The sequence below is a fragment of the Xenopus tropicalis genome, chromosome 9 (genome assembly GCF_000004195.4).
Source record: "Xenopus tropicalis strain Nigerian chromosome 9, UCB_Xtro_10.0, whole genome shotgun sequence".
Classification (NCBI taxonomy): domain Eukaryota; kingdom Metazoa; phylum Chordata; class Amphibia; order Anura; family Pipidae; genus Xenopus; species Xenopus tropicalis.
Genome location: NC_030685.2, coordinates 46766636 through 46783142, shown reverse-complemented (window position 1 = coordinate 46783142; position 16507 = coordinate 46766636). Strand labels below are relative to the sequence as shown.

General features: G+C 37.8%; 1 protein-coding gene across 7 annotated transcripts in view; it reads right to left on the bottom strand.

Annotated features, from left to right (window-relative positions):
- tnrc18 (zinc finger protein 469) overlaps window positions 1–16507 on the bottom strand; it is a 174673-nt gene that overhangs the window by 10987 nt on the left and 147179 nt on the right. For all 7 annotated transcript variants that reach the window (XM_018097364.2, XM_031892867.1, XM_031892864.1 and 4 more), the window contains 4 exons: window positions 16197–16361; window positions 12354–13570; window positions 3448–3684; window positions 186–260 (listed from right to left, as the gene is read on the bottom strand). In XM_018097364.2, the coding sequence (XP_017952853.1) occupies window positions 186–260; window positions 3448–3684; window positions 12354–13570; window positions 16197–16361 (1694 nt within the window). The remainder of the gene's footprint in view (window positions 1–185; window positions 261–3447; window positions 3685–12353; window positions 13571–16196; window positions 16362–16507) is intronic.

Genomic DNA, 16507 nt, shown 5'->3' with positions numbered 1-16507 from the left:
AGATAGATAGGTAGGTTCTTTTAGGTTTCATCAATCATGTCTTTTTTATCCCATTTATTTATTAAAGAGAGTTTTCTATATAAAATATATGTAGCCCCAGCGTGATATATTCTATATTTTTTTATTTAGGGTAGTTTAAGATTGTGTTAGGTTTACCAGGTCTGTTGTGGGTCAGTGTCACTCACCTCCATAAAATCCTTTCTTAGACTGGACATCTGCAGACCTGACAGACTACTTTTACCAGATTTCTGATCCCAGCTCTGTTTAAAAAAAAAATTGAAAAAATATCTAATGAAGAAACAAAGAATTCTATACATTTTATTTATAAACAATTTTATTCCTACAATGTCGACAATGGATGATTGTTTAAAAACTTTAGATATAGAGCCTTGCCTCATCTATTAATACTGAATTTAATTTTAAATATTCTATAAAACTTGATAATAGGTGACGAGGATAAAGATGACATTGTAGCTAAGGCTGTTAAATTATATTAGGCCATTAAAGGGAAGCTTCACATTTTAACTGCATTTATACAGAAATTTCAGAGAACTCAAGTTTCTTTTGCATAAAATTCAGGCTTTCATAAATTCTAGACCTCTAGAATGTTTTGAGGAAGATTATGATTAAAATACTACTGTCTTTTAAGCAGAAGATATAATAAAAGCCTTACTTGTATACAGGTATTAGAAGAAAGAAAAATATTACCTTTAACATATCTATGCCCAAGTGATTCAGACTCTTTCCTGAATTAACTCAAATCCACACAACTTAAAATAATTATGGACTCCCTTCTTACTGCTTTTAAGAAACTTTGTGCACAATCAGCCCCCATAAGACATACAGTATGATTTCTATGTTACACAAATGTCCAGGCCCCACAGATTTGTTGCAGCGACTAATCTCCCCGTGTGCCAGAGCCCTAACACTGCTAATACAGGTGGTTATTAAAATGCATAATTGTGAGAACTGATTGTATTTAGCTTATCAAGCAGCTTAAACTTACAATAGGAAGTGGTATGATTGATTTCAGGTGTTTCTCTGCCATCTAGACTATTGAAAAGCTGCCCTATAAGCCATTAGTCTGAATTAGCTTGTAAAGGATATTTAAATAGATCCTTGATAAAGGTCCCAATGTGGACCAAAACACCACAATAGGTATGTGAAATACATGTTTTATTTTTTAAATTAAATAAAGGAATTAAAGGAATAGTGTGTCCTTAAGAATAAGAATGTCCTTAAGAATGGCCAATACAGAAACTGTATTGGTGGAGACCAATATCTTGGCTAGAAATCTAGCATTTGTCAAAGTTAGTGATGAGGGAATCTGTCCCATTTCGATTCGCCAGAAAATACGCGAAACGGCGAGAAATTCGTAAAACACATTTGTTGCGTGATCTTATTTGTCGCCCGCGTCTAATTTTTTTTGTCGCTGCAGCTATTTTTTTGTCGCCCGTGCTTTTTTTTGACACGACCGCACCAATTTGACGCAACCGTACCCTAGTTGATGCAACAAAGTTTTCCGCGCCAATGGCAAAATGCAGGAATTTGCTGTGAATCCATGCCTGGGAAAAAAAATTCGCTCATCACTAGTCAAAGTGAAGAAAATGCTTCAAATTAAATTATAATCACAAATTAAACTTTACATGTCATACCAAACGAGCTCTGTTCATTAGTTTCATGTCAGTGCATAATAATTACATACACAATATACACATTATGCAGTCCTTTTCAATGCATAATGTACTTGGGGTTCAGACTGCTTATCACTATTTAATGTGGTTGAGATGTCAGTACTGACTACTTCTCACTATGTAATACACCTAGGTTGCCAAAACTTGACAAAGATTGGCTATATGCAACGCCGGATTTCAAATCCGGGCGCCCCTAGGCCGCCCCCCATTCACGCCCCACCCCACATTGCTCCGTATGGGAGCAAAATGTCAACATTTTGTTGCGCCTAGGCCCGGGCCTTTGTGGCCTCACCACAAATCCGGGCCTGGCTATATGTATTATGGCAAATGCTAAACTGCCATAAAGCTGTGCTTTATTTTTGGACCTGTGGTGGGCTTTCTGGGCCTCAGTGTATCTGAAATACAAAGACCTTTTTAAATTTTAGTTCACATAAGGCCAGTGCCCACTGCTTTTCATTATCTAATATGCTGCTCTTTTCAAAGCTCTCTGCTTCTTCCTGAATTAGGGCTTGGGGTGCAAGACCTAATACACTCATTGTATAATGTGATGGTGATTTCATTATTTTTTTCCTCTCATGGTATGAAGTGCTGGAGACATGCCAGCTGTCAGTGAGTGGTACCAGAACATACTACATGTCAGCAATGAGTCCAAATACTCATTGGCATATTATGGCCTTTGCAGCACCTCTTGCATGCTTTCTACCATACACCACTAAAAATAAGCTAATGTCATAAAACTGAAATACTGACAATCTATAGTAACTAAAATTAATTTGGGCTAATTACTTAGAACTCCATATTCTATCAGGTTTATTCCTTTAGCCCTCATGGGTTGGAAATATAGTAGCTGGTACAGTGTCTGTGCCAGGTCTAAGAACTCATATAAAGCAACCAACCAGCTTTCTTTCTTCTCAAGCTTAATATCAGTTTGTTGTGGGTTATTAGACTTGAAGTAATGTTTTAAATATTACAGACCTTGCAATAACACTTTTTCTGTAGCAAAGACTAAAAAGTGGATGTGATACTGGGAAAGTGGGCATGGCTTAATTTTCCATGCACACAATGCAAAACTCCTTTACTTCGCTCCCGCAAACCAAAAGGTTCTACTGCCTATATGAATAAAATACCTATGATCTGATGCAAAACCAACAGCTGCCATGACATATCCTGCTGGTTTCAAGCAGAAAAGTACAAGAAATGCATTCTCAAACTAAACATGCCTTTTTAACTTAAAACAATTCCGCATTGTGGCCTTTTGAGCTGGCCATACATGCACCGATGATATCATACAAAACCTTGTTTTGTTTCATACGTTATTTCATGCGTGTATGGTGGCTCGACAAGGCGACCGATATCGCAAAAGGCTGCGGATCGGTCTACTTGTCGATAGGCCAGGTTAAAAGATTTTGATCGGGCGCCATTGAAGGCGCCTGAGCAAAATCTACGTTCAGGCTGAATCAGCAGAAGGAGGTTGAATTTCTATTGTTTCTACCTCCATATCCGACGATTCAGCCCTGAACGTCATTGGAGGTTGGGAACAAATTGCTACGTGTATGGCCACCATAAGTCTGGCTTTCTTAGACAATAAGAACTGTTCTTATGGTGGATAACATCTGCAATAGCGACATTAAAATTAAGTTCATGATTGGTAATGATTTTTATTATCTATTAAAAAAGCCATTGACATTTATCTTCCATGTTAAAATTATTTACTTTTAAACAAAAGAGTTTGTTCATCCTTTTCATTTCTTACCTTTGTATCATTTAGCTTTTTGCCTGGATTGGTCTCTTCTGGGTGATAAAACCATTTTACTCTTACAACCATGTTATTTCCCCAGGATTCCCACATGCTTTGTATTCGCCCAATGTACGGCAGATTTGGGCGTCCAGCTGATAAGAACACTGCACAGTCTCCAATTCGGATTATTTCCTTGCCACGAACAATAGCCTTGTAGAATAACTTCCTTGCTTTACCCTTCATTCCTCTTCTCTATACAGTAACAAAAAATAATGCCATAAAGAGTCAATGCATTTAAAGGTATTCATCCCATGCAGACTAACCTACTTGTTTTCAGTTATATGTATTTAGCTGGAAACTAGAGAACAAACAACAATTTGGTTAAGAATTGTGCTCCGCATTATATATAATATTGTCCATTTCCAGATTTTCTACTAGTAAAGTAGATCATAGACCTTAACCCATACTCAGAGTCACAACTCAAAGTATAGGAAACACTGCACTTCATAAACCAGGGATTTTAGGATTCAAATACCTAAGTCTACAAATAACAAATGTTGTCAATATACCGAATATTACCACCGTTCTCATTAGTATATTCAAATCTGAGAATAGTTATTCTACATAATGATAATACAAGTTTCTATAAATTTCCAATTTCTGTATATTAAATATTTACACAACATTTGCTTTCTGTTATTTAGCACATTACATGCAAAAACATTACAAAGGTTGATGGAATCCTAAGAACTTGGTGAAATTTGAGAAGTGTAAAAGAAAAAAAAAATACCAACAACTGAACCCACTGCATACTCCCCTTAAATGTCACAGATTTATAAGTGTCACATATATTTGTCGCAGAAATGACTGCAGATGAAAAGCAGCTGACCACACATTTTAAATATGATCTAGAGCAGAATTAGTTTGGGGAGAGCAGCACTGACTTTTAAAGTCAAATTAGTTCTTCTGCTTGTTTCATGCCCTTAGGAAACAAGCTGGGCCCTGAGAAATAGCAAACACATGGACACCATATGGCTATTGCTCCCAGGCAAGACCCCCTGCTATCATGGGCCTCATGGCAGCCCTCTCTTAACCCTTTCATTGCCATCTGATTTGGTCACTTGCAGTAATTTACTGCCAGACAGCTTTTTAACATTTTGCACTCTTTCACTTTAGGGGCTTTTAGTTTACCCAGGAAAAAAATATATCATTTTTTTTTCAGGACAACCTAAGATAGAAGTTTTGTGTAATTCCACTTCTGTAACAAGATACAAACTTCTAAATGTCTAAAAAATAGAAAAGCTGCATACTTTAGATTTCAAGGACTTCCAAAAACTCCACTCAGTCAGTTTACCCTATAAAACTATACATTTTTTAAAATAACAGATTACGGTGAATCCAGAACAGGTTAAACTGTCTGTCTCTCCTAAATACCAAGTTGCAATGCTTTCCTAAACATATCTTTTTTTTTTTTTTTAATAAAAATTAATTACATTTTTTAAAAATCGCCTCAAAGCTTTCAGTCCATGGCACTGATGCCCAATGTACATAGGTTTACCTAAGTATGTGGAATATGGGGGTCCAAAATGAAAATACCCCATATGATCTATCATTTCAGCTCCTGCAAAATCAAGACATGTACACTATTTTATGAGGGGTAAAGCTAAAAAAAAGTATGTTCACCCAAGAAGACCATATATTTTTGGAAAGTACATATTCCCCTGAATCCAGAATGGATACACATGTTTTTTCTTCTGCAAAGTACCAAGCTGCAAAGCTTTTCTAACTTTGGTGATTTTGATGACATTGCCAAAAATCCCCTCAAAGCTTCCACTTTGCAGCATCTTATCTCCCACATAGCATTAGGTACCAAGATAAAACATCCTAAATATGTACCGTAGGGGTCCAAGTTGAACAGTTTTATACCCAATATGTATAGTATAAGTATGTGGCATTTTGGGGGGGCATGGCCTGATGTGCTACTGAGCAGACGTGTGGAGCGGCTTTCCATGGGGGAAAATATATTCTGACGGGCAAAAAACCAAGCCAGAGGCATTTACGAAGCTAGACCCACTTCGTTAAGAAAACTATACAGAATGGCATCGATCCCCAACCCGTTACTCAGGTCTCTGTGCCAAGCTCACCACAGCTTTCTGAAAGAACCATCAATGATGTGCTAAACAAGTGCTGTCAGCCATCACAACATGCCAAAGCTCTGATGTCAGGGATAGACAAGGTTAAAATAGACCTCTCGCTAATTAAGATGGACATACAGGCTGTGCAGGAGAGTCAAAACTATACTGGGAGTGCTGGAGGACGCATGCCAGTCCATACCAGGACAAATTCAATCCCTCCAACAGCACATTCAAAAACAGGAGGAGATGATAGACGACTTTGAAAACAGGCAGAGGTGCAATAACATCCACGTGGTTCGCCTTTCTAAAGGTGCGAAGGGCCCCCACCCTACAGAATTTGTAGAATGATGGTTAAAGGCCTTGCTTCTGAACACCTCCTTTCTCTCCTTACTATGTTATAGAGACAGCTGATAGTGTGCCTGGATGCTCAAGACCAGCGGGATCCCCCCAAAGCCCTTCTTTATAAAATTTCATCATTTTGGAGATGTGGCCCTAGCAGCAGCCCAGACAGCACAACAAATGCAGCACGAAGAGGCTTCGGTATCCTTATACTCAGACTATTCTGTCCAGGTCCAGTCATCTCCATTGCGGGAGTTAAGAAAAGACTTGAAAGACCTAAATATGAGCTACTCAATGCTGTACCCAGGCAAAAGAAGGAAAAAGGGAATAAATCACAGATATTCCCAATACCATGGGAGGCCTCAAAATGGCTGGAGGCCAGGCCAAGAAATTCCCCAAAACATTGATGGTCCAGACTGCAGGATGGCCTGCAAGCAGCACTAGTATCACCATCTTAATGACGGTCTATCAGACATGGACTGACTCATATTTAAATGGCATTTACAGTGAATAACTCAAAATGAACTTGACACACTCCACTCAGTAATGCCCACCAAGTTGGGTGGTTGGGCAGGTTTAAGGGAGTTTCAAAAGGTTGTCTTTCCTTACTGTTCTTAATTTTTCAACATTTACATTTGTCTCTTAGGTTAACATTGAGTTTGTTAATAAGCTTGTTTGGGGGTTCTCAAAGTATTATTTTTAAAGCATGGGCACCCAGAGTCAGTAGTAGTGTTGGTGAATTAAACAATAAAAGCATATCCATAGTGCTATGCTGTTCCCTGGGATCACCAGTAGCAATTGGTCCCTAGCCCTGATTTGTACACCATCATGTTCTTATGCCAATGGCAGATCATCTCATATATTACTAATTATGTAAGGTCAGTGTGATGTGAGTTACCCCTAAGGGGCAGTCATTAGATGACAGAGAAGCAGCATCTCTTTCTAGGAATTGCAAGGTTTAATGATCACTATATGTACTACTGGGTATAAATTTTAGCACTTCAGCTCATGTGTCAACAAATATTGCTTCAGCTGGTGCTGAACCCACATTTTGGTTCAGGTCACCAGTGACCTACATATAAACCTAGACTACCAATAAATCTTATGAACAGATTGCATCTGATGTTGTATGCAAACATGCAAAAACCAAGCCCACATTAGGGCCAGCTAACAGAATTAAACCCCAATTTAGGGCCAGCTAACTGATTTGTGCTTTACCCAGTAAGCATATTAAGATCCAGTTATCTGAATACAGCTGAATACATGTTGTCACTGGTGAAATCATGGAGGGTGTAAAAATAATTAGAGTCATCTGAGTGCAGCAGATCGTGCAACAAATATACCAATTTGTTAGCTAACCCTAGTAAAAAATTACATTTTGCATGGTCCATTATTTGGGTTGTGTTATGAGACAGTATTGTGTGATATTCCTGGTAATTGTGACTACTACATATTTGAAGAATTCAATGCAAATAAATGGTGTTTTGGGAAAGGTGTAAAGCTACGGACTATGGGAAAATTACTAGACATTCCAGGTGTTGGTGCGTTCTGAGTATTTAACAGCATTTCACATAAGAAAAAAACTGAGCTAAGCAAAGCTTTGGAATTATTCAGATAAAGCAGGATTTCATCTTTGTATAAGGATATACATTCTTCAAGAGGTCGCAACTTGAGCCTTACTACCTGTGGAAGTACCTATTGTCTTTGCTAGCAGTTATATAGCTAAACCAAGCAGGAGGAGAGAAAGGGGGCAGTCTTGTCTGGTTCCCCTGATTAGAGAGAATTTACTGGAAAGAGTCTCATTTATCCATAATTGTGCTACAGGGGACTAGGTAATGATTTGGAACAGCTGATAAAATTTTCTACCAACTCAAAACCTGTGCAGATTCTCCCACAGGTTAAGAAACTAGGCAGATTAGAACATTTCAGTTCTGCTTAGTGCCAGAACATTTAGTGCTTTCTCATTTTAGGGGCATTTACTGGGGGGGGGGGGGGGGTTAGTTTAGTTAGGAAACATATATATAGTTTTTTAATCTGGAACAAGATTTAGAGCCCTGAATATAAAAAAAATGCTATTTTTCATAACATAAGTATTACTACCAGAAAAATATTTTATTTTATGGACAAAATTCTGATTCGGAAAGCCTCTTGAACATGCCAATACCAGATATATATAGTTTTCTTAAGATTTCTGAACTCTATAGATCAAAAACTCCCAGCAGTAAATTACCAATTTTCAAAGCATTACAGCAGGATACTGCATACTTTAGATACCAAAGCCAAATATCCTGTAACATTAGGTTTACCCCAGGAAACCATATATTGAAAACTACACATTCTACCAAATCCAAAATGGGTAACGTTGTCTTTCAACTCTTAAGTACCAGATTTATGAAAATTCGAAAAATTGCCTCAAAGCTTCTATTTTCAAGCATCTCCCATATAGCATTAGGTACCAAGAAAAAATATCGTAAATATTTAAAGCCATGGGTCCACTGAACAGTTTGATACATAGGATTGTATCTGCCATTTAGAGATTTCAAAAGGAAGTTATTGCATACATATTTCATGGCATATAAAATCAGGCGGTATCTTTTTTGGTAATATATGTGGTAAAAGTGGGAAACAAGTACCGTATATACTCGAGTATAAGTCGAGTTTTTCAGCACCAAAAATGTGCTGAAAAAGTCACCCTCGGCTTATACTCGAGTGTGACCCCCTGCCAGCGGTTCCTGCTCCAGCCCACCCCGCCAACCCCACAGACTGCTTGTTTGCGCTGTTCTGCGCGCTGCAGTAGTTCCTGTCTACATAGAAGTCGAGGCCAGGATTTCTGCAGGGGAGTGTGACGTCACTTCCGCCCCAGAAACTACTGCGGCGCGCAGAAAAGCGCAAACAGGCAGTCAGTGGGGTTGGCGGGGCGGGCAGGAGTAGGAACCGCTGGAAGGGGAGCGGCGCGCAGAAGAGTGCAAACAGGCAGTTTGTGGGGTTGGCGGGGCAGGCTGGAGCAGGAACCGCTGGCAGGGGAGCGGCGCGCAGGCAGTCTGTGGGGTTGGCGGGGCGGGTTGGAGCAGGAACCGCTGGCAGGGGATCACACTCGAGGTAGCTATTTTTTCTACTTGGCCTCTTGGGATTCAAAATACCTGTGTCCCCGCAGTTCCAGTAACCTCAGCTACATCGGTAAGCATACATTCTGCGTTTCAGTGAATACTAATATATAAGTGACACGATCGTCATTTGTTCTCCTTCCTGCCTAAATAAAAACCTGCGCACCCAATACCTTGTAACACTCGGCATTACAGGAGGGTTGCAGTTAAGCAAAACAGGTTGTCTTCCTGAAACACTTCTTTTTCTTTCTTGTGAATGTCCTATTATGTCTTAACCTGTCCCATAATTATATATATATATATTTTTTTTGTGTTATTATTTTCTGTGATATAACATTACTGTTTTACTGTTTGTTTTTATTTGTATTTAAGTTTATTATGCACACGCTTGGAGGTGTCAGTGGGTCTTTGTGTGCTGTTTATTCACTTTGAAAAAGGCTATAAATTAGTACCGTAATTTAAAGCTACACACATATGTCTTTTTTCAACCCAACTTACTATGTTACTATGTTACTATGTTACAGTACAGTATAGAACAAAAAAAAAGAAATTTACTACCACCCTAGGCTTATACTCGAGTCAATAAGTTTTTCCAGTTTTCTTAGATAAAATTAGGTACCTCGGGTTGACCTCAGAAAACCTCATATTTGCAGAAAATACACATTCTGCCAAATGTAAAATCGGTAAATATGTCTTTGTATGGCAAAGCACCAAACAGCAAAGCTAAGCTAAATGTAGCAATTTTTGAAAAATCATCGCAAAGCTTGCATTTTACTGCATTATTTACCCCACATTTCCTAATGTATCAATATAAAACATTCTAAATATGAATGCCAGGGGTCTACCAAACAGTTTGATGCCAAATATGCACAGATTTACCAAACCATGTGGTGTACAGAGGCACCCAAATAGTGCATATGAATTTTCACGTCTGATACTCTGGTCTGACGCGGTATGGGTCATGCACCTGGGATGTAAAAATATGCAAGCCACTTATACCCTTAATGGGACTGCACTAGGCAAATCCATAATGGAGAGTTCTTGTAGATAATAAACTTGGTTTTAGCAAACAATGCCAGGCAGCAGCTGCAAGGGCAAACAAGGTTTTGAGCTGTATTAAAAGGGGCATAGATTCACGGGAGGAGGGTGTTATTCTTCCCCTTTACAGAGCGCTGGTAAGGCCCCATCTAGAATATGCTGTTCAGTTTTGGTCTCCAGTGCTCAAACAGGACTTTATTGAATTAGAAAGGGTCCAGAGAAGGGCAACTAAGCTGGTAAAGGGTATGGAAAGTCTCAGTTATGAAGAAAGTTGGGTCTGTTTACCTTGGAGAAGAGGCGCTTAAGAGGTGACATTAACTATGTATAAATATACAAGGGGATCATATAATAAACTTTCTAATGCTTTATTTACCTGTAGGTCCTACGTACGGACACAGGGGCACCCACTCTGTTTAGAAAAAGAGAGGTTCTGTTTAAGTATTCGGAAAGGATTTTGGGTGGCTTTTTAGCAAGTAAGGGAATACAGGGTTATGGGAGATAGCTCTTAGTACAAGTTGATCCAGGGACTGGTCTGACTACCATCTTGGAGACAGGAAGGAATATTTTCCCCTCTGAGGCAAATTAGAGAGACTTCAGATGGGGGTTTTTTTTGCCTTCCTCTGGATCAACTAGAAGTTAGGCAGGTTATATATAGGCATTATGGTTGAACTTGATGGACGCACGTCTTTTTTTCAACCTAATTTACTATATTACTATGTATGAAATTTCAAAAAATCGTGCCCTATGTGCATAGGTTTACCAAACTATGTGACATGAGACACTCAAATTGATATATGTAACAAAAATAGACAAAATTTCCATGTGCAAAATGAAAGTAACAAAGAACAATGCAGAATGCAATAAAATTGCTAAAATCCAACAAAACCACTAAAATCAAGGGGCTTTTTTGCCCATTGAAATCTGCAGTCAAAATCAGTTTTAATATTTTAGCTTGGCCAAATTATGCACCTATGCAGAACTGAAAATGCAATACAATGGCTAAAAATGCAATTAAATTACTAAAAATGCACCAAAATCACCATATAAGCACCAAAATAACATACAAAAGGTATTGCACAGTGCAGTCAGCCAACACGCTAATCACAATGGCAATAACACTTTTTTTAGACAAAAAAAATCCACAAAACTGTGTAAGTGTGTGTACACAAGATCACTGCACAGTCCCTGGCTCTAAGTTTTCTAAGTATTAGGTAAGGCATTAATTAAATGTTTTGTTGTAGACTTAGTAATGGTGATCCAAACTATGGAAAAAAAAACCTTATACATTTATAAGATTTATACAGAAATCCCATGTGCCAAACATTCTGAATATTAGGTCCCATGCCATTAACATGTGCCCACCACTCATTTGTAAGACATTGGAGCAGAGAGAATCTATTGTGCCGTGGTTTTATAACTAACTTTTTGGTCAGATTCAAATCAGGTACCACATGTTATTCATAATGGTCTACATGAGAAGGGTGATTTAACTAAACAAAACAAAAAAACAACTATATTTGGTCATATACCTACTGCAAATGAAGTATGCAATTTCAGACACAATCACTGTGTTTTATACCCACAAGCACATTTATTTAAGCTGCACACCTGTAAATTTCACATCCACTGCACTAGTAGTGCAAGCAATCCGTAGGACTGGCAGGTCCTAATCCTCAGCGAAACTGTTTTTGTAATTGAGCCGCACACACAGGGAGCTTATCCCATTTATTGTGACCACCTTGATCAACGTTTTGGGGGGATACACCCTCCCTTCGTCAGGATCCCACAAGCAGCATTTTTACCCCATTTTACCAGCGTCATTTCTACATCGAGGGAGTTGTGTCAGACAATTGTGGCCAACTGCACTGAAAATTTGCCAGTTTTAATACATAAAGGTAGGTATGTAACATAAGGTGCAAAGTTTGCTTTTTCATCTAGGTAAATTTTGAGCCTTTTATTACATATGGGCTTAATACTTTTAGTAATTTACGGTTTCAAAAAGTGTTGCCAGCTTACTATAATATAAAAATTAAATGAAAAATGTAAGGGAAGGAGGAGGACAATGCCCTTCCAATGTCCTCTCCTGCACCCATGTGAGCTTTGCTTTGCACCTTTTGGTAAATTCTGAATTTGCTATTATGCTGCAGAGTGCAGCTTGTGCCTTTCATTATTACAGGTGCAAGTGCTCTTTTATCGATTTGCTTTCAAATTCAACAAAGGTTGTTGTAGGGTTGTAGTACCTGTACTGATTATACATTAATGTCATACAATCTGTATGAGAAATAGAAGGCTATAATTAAATTACCTGAGTAGGTTTCCCAAACCATTTCCAGAGTTGCCTAGCAGGCAGGAATGCAGCTATTTTAGGTCTGTTCTCTACAGATGGTAACCTTTGCCTTTTGGCAAGCTCCTTGGTTGTAGGCAAATGAATTCCTTCCCTTTTCTTAGGTGTGTTTTTGCTGCCCTTTTTCTGTTCTTGTTTTTTTTGCCTTTGATTTTGAATTTGGGGAGTTCCAGGTTTAATGGCAGGTTTTATACTCCCCTTTTGAAGAGATATTTGAAGATTTGTGGGATTTGAAGTCAATTCTTGGGTTTCATCCTCTGAAGTACTAGAAGAATCTTCATCTGTTGTTGAAGAGGACGATGAACTGGAGCTTGAGGAAGCTGAAGATGATGAACATGAGGATGAAGAAGAGGAGGAAGATGATGAGCTGGTGCCAGATGAAGACTTAGACAAGCATACAGATGTTGAAGATTGTGAACTGCTAGAGCTTTCATCTCCCTGTGCTTGCTTTTGTTTGTTTTCTTTGTCCTCTTCGCCCTCAGACTCTGAGTTGCTGCTACTGCCATCTGATTCTTCCCTTGGGTCTAGGAGTCCCTGTTTTTGATCAGATTTTTTTTTATATTTGTCTAATGAACTACTTAGGGCTTCAGAATCACAAGCTGTAGTGTGTTTGGCTAAATGAGGTTTAGATCTAGACAGCTTTTGTTTGGATTCATGCTTTACAGGAGCATAACTCACACCCATAATGCATTTTCTGGTTTTTTTCATTGTTACACTGGCATCTTCAAGCCACATCATAGCCTCCTTAGCTTTTTTAGTTTTTGGGGACATTACTCCTTCATGATCCAACTTCACAAAAAAATCATTTTCTGCTTTGCCTTGTTTTGTGGAAAGTGATACAAAGTCTCTCTGCTCTTCTAGTTTTCTAATCTTTTTTGTATCCTCTAATTGGTCAAACAAGTTTACTGTTAAATCACATGGTGGATTTCCATTTTCAACTTTCCCCAAAGTACGCCCTGTATAAATTGTTTGCTTTGCATTGCAGAGTTTAGCAGTCTTCATCTGTTCAGGCTTCCTGATTTTTGGTGTTCCGTGTGTAGGTGAATTCTCTTCTGGTATTTGAAGAATTTTTGTACCCAACTTTATGCTTGTCTGTGAACTTTCATGTTTTTCTAAACATATTTTAGTACTCAAAAGTGATTCTTTGTCAACTGTGTCTTCATTAATTATCGTTTCTCCTGTGACAAAAAAAGGCCAAAAATCCATTCAGAAGTTTTTCTCTAATCTGAAGAAGTTATAAAATCAGAAAATACGGATATACAAGAAACAAAGATAAAGATTGGGACCATTATCTAGCAAGTTAAAAAGAATCACTTGAACTTATCCAAAGGTTAAATGTATAATTAAGAATAATGTTACTAAGCAGATTTGATTAGTTGGATTAGGAATGGATAGGAATACAACATTTGTATCACTAAATATCAAAACATATAATGGCATATAAACAGCATAATGACTACCCAAACGTGTGCAGCTTTCTTCTATACCTATGTTGAAAATTATATCCCTCTTTTTTTTTTTCTGGAGAAAGGGCACTTGTGAGAGGACATCATGGCTTATTAGACTCTTACACCTGCAAACATTTGATATCACATAGCTATTTATAAGTTGCCTTTATATGGTGTGCTTACATTTACTATGATGTTCTTCTGGCTTCTTTAAAGTACATTTGGCAACTGCTGTTTACAGATTTCCTGACTTTTACATGGTTCTCCCCTCTTAAAACTAAATACAATAAATCCCCATCATACATGGATATTTAGCAATTAATTTAGATAAATGCACAGACTGCACTTGTTACTGGTCATCCATGCAACATTAATGCAGCTCAGTGCTGTAACTTTCAATACAAAATGGGTTATTCATCATTCTATGTGTTTGAGGGCTGAATTATATTAAAATTATGGAGAAGTATATGAAAGTATGAGAAGTATAAGTAGCCCTTATGCAGACTGGAAGCCTTAAAAATCCATTGGAGCACAACATCTAAGTCTGACGCTGATCTCCCTGGACATGAGATGAAAAAAAACAAAACAAAAAAGAAACTGCGAGAACTTTGAGTCAGAGGAATTTTCTCCATAAAGTGGTTGTACAAGAGGCATATAAGAGCAAATACTTCAATGAATCATTGACTCTCACATGTGATTTGCCATAGGGCTGTGTAAAGACCATCGTCCAACTTTGATAAATGCGTCAATATGATCATTTTAAATTATAAAACAGATCTGCTGAGAAACATTCTGGATTCTCCTGTTTTATAAATCTGATAAATCAGCCCCATGAAGTTTCATGAACACATCTGAATACAGAGTTACTAGATTTAGCACTCAATACAATGCTAATCATTTTATCCCTCTGTTTCAAAAGAAGATTGCTTTGAATGAGTTTAGTCTTTCTCTGGAGTGACTAGAAGTGAAGCATCTTCATCCTCACCTGAGGGTGAAGGTGACAGACACGTTTATGACCGCTAAGTTATTTATGAGTGAATTAAACTTTAACAGTTTAAGGGCAGACTTATAATGTTATTTGCTAACAACACTAGTCCTCTTATCACTAGTTTTTGTCATGTATCTTTCTGTCAGTTCTCTACTCCATTACAAATAGTATGCATGAACATGTAATAAGTAACCTGTGCAGCAATGAACTGGCGAAGCAAAACCTAATTACATAACATCCACTGCAATCTCACTGTGTCATGCTGGTGTAAAATTAGTTTATGACTCAAATGTGTTAAACCACAACGTACTGCTGCTTTGCTATAATAAGTGGTAAATGTCTACGATATTAACTAACTAATATTGTAACTAATATTGTAATACTGTTACTAAAGCATTGTATATATTGATACTGTGAACTTAAAATTCAATAAATGCCTGAAGTTAAAAAAATATCATCCACTGCAGACCAAAGGCTTTATGTTTTTATTAATTTCTCAGAAATGAATTTGTCTGGCAACATCTATTACAGATAAAACTATGCTGGCGTATGCTAATAGTTCTCCCTTAAAATCACCTCCAAAAGCATTTTTGACAGATGCCCAGCTAAGAGGCCTATATTTCCCTGGTCGAGATTTAGTTTCCACTTTTTTTTTTAATAATTGCACTACATTTAAAAATTGTCAATTCAAATCTCACACAGTAACAGGTTTCAAAACAGTGGATTGTTAAAAACAGTGCTATGCTTGATTAACCTATGGCAAATTACATATGGCACTGGACATTTTTAGTGCTTAATGTTTAAACCCACTCCAATCAGCAAAAAAATGTAGCATAGTATATCACAACATACAAATGCACACGATACCTATCCACAGTGAAACCTATATCTAGCTGTAACAATCCTTAAAAGTGCTATGAGCAAAAGAGCAAGTCAAAACTGATCCCTGTTCATCTATTGCCTCATCTATTATCATAGTACAAAGGAGAAAAGTATATAGAAATTGAAAAGCAATTAGCACACTATCATGATAGCCTTTTTTTTTTTTTTATACTAGGAACGTGTATAGTGAACAGTTTTGTACTCTACATTGGATCCCCTTAACTCCATTCTGACAATGTGATATCTAATTATATTCATCATGTCTATTTAAATAATGGGGCTCTTTTCTCATGAAGGTCTGTACAATCACATAGTTTGACCAACCAAAAGGCCAGCCCTGTACAAAAGATTTTTTATAATTGATTAAGAATGCCATTAATTTCACAACTGTTAAAGCTTTATCATATAGCATTGCCCCGTAATGCAAAAGCCTTACATTAGCCCCCTCCTAATGTTCTTTGCATTATGTAAAAGGAAGACACATACCAGTGATCTGCTTAAGATTTTGCTTTCGGCCCCGAGACTTGCTTTTTACTGACACTTCTTCACAACCTGTAGAACCTGCTTCCTTTGCTTCTACTTGTTCCTTGCTGGATTTACGACTCCGGGGCTTTGCACTGGGCACCAAGAGAGCAGGAGAAGGTTCTGCACCTGAGAATGTACCAAATTTCCAGGTAATAGTAAGGACAGATATAGAGATTTATCCCAAAGTTATTTTGTTGGAATCCCTTGCATATTGACCATATATTTAAACCCAGCTCCTGTTGCAAATAGAAAAGGCTGCTAGTTTGGGGCAA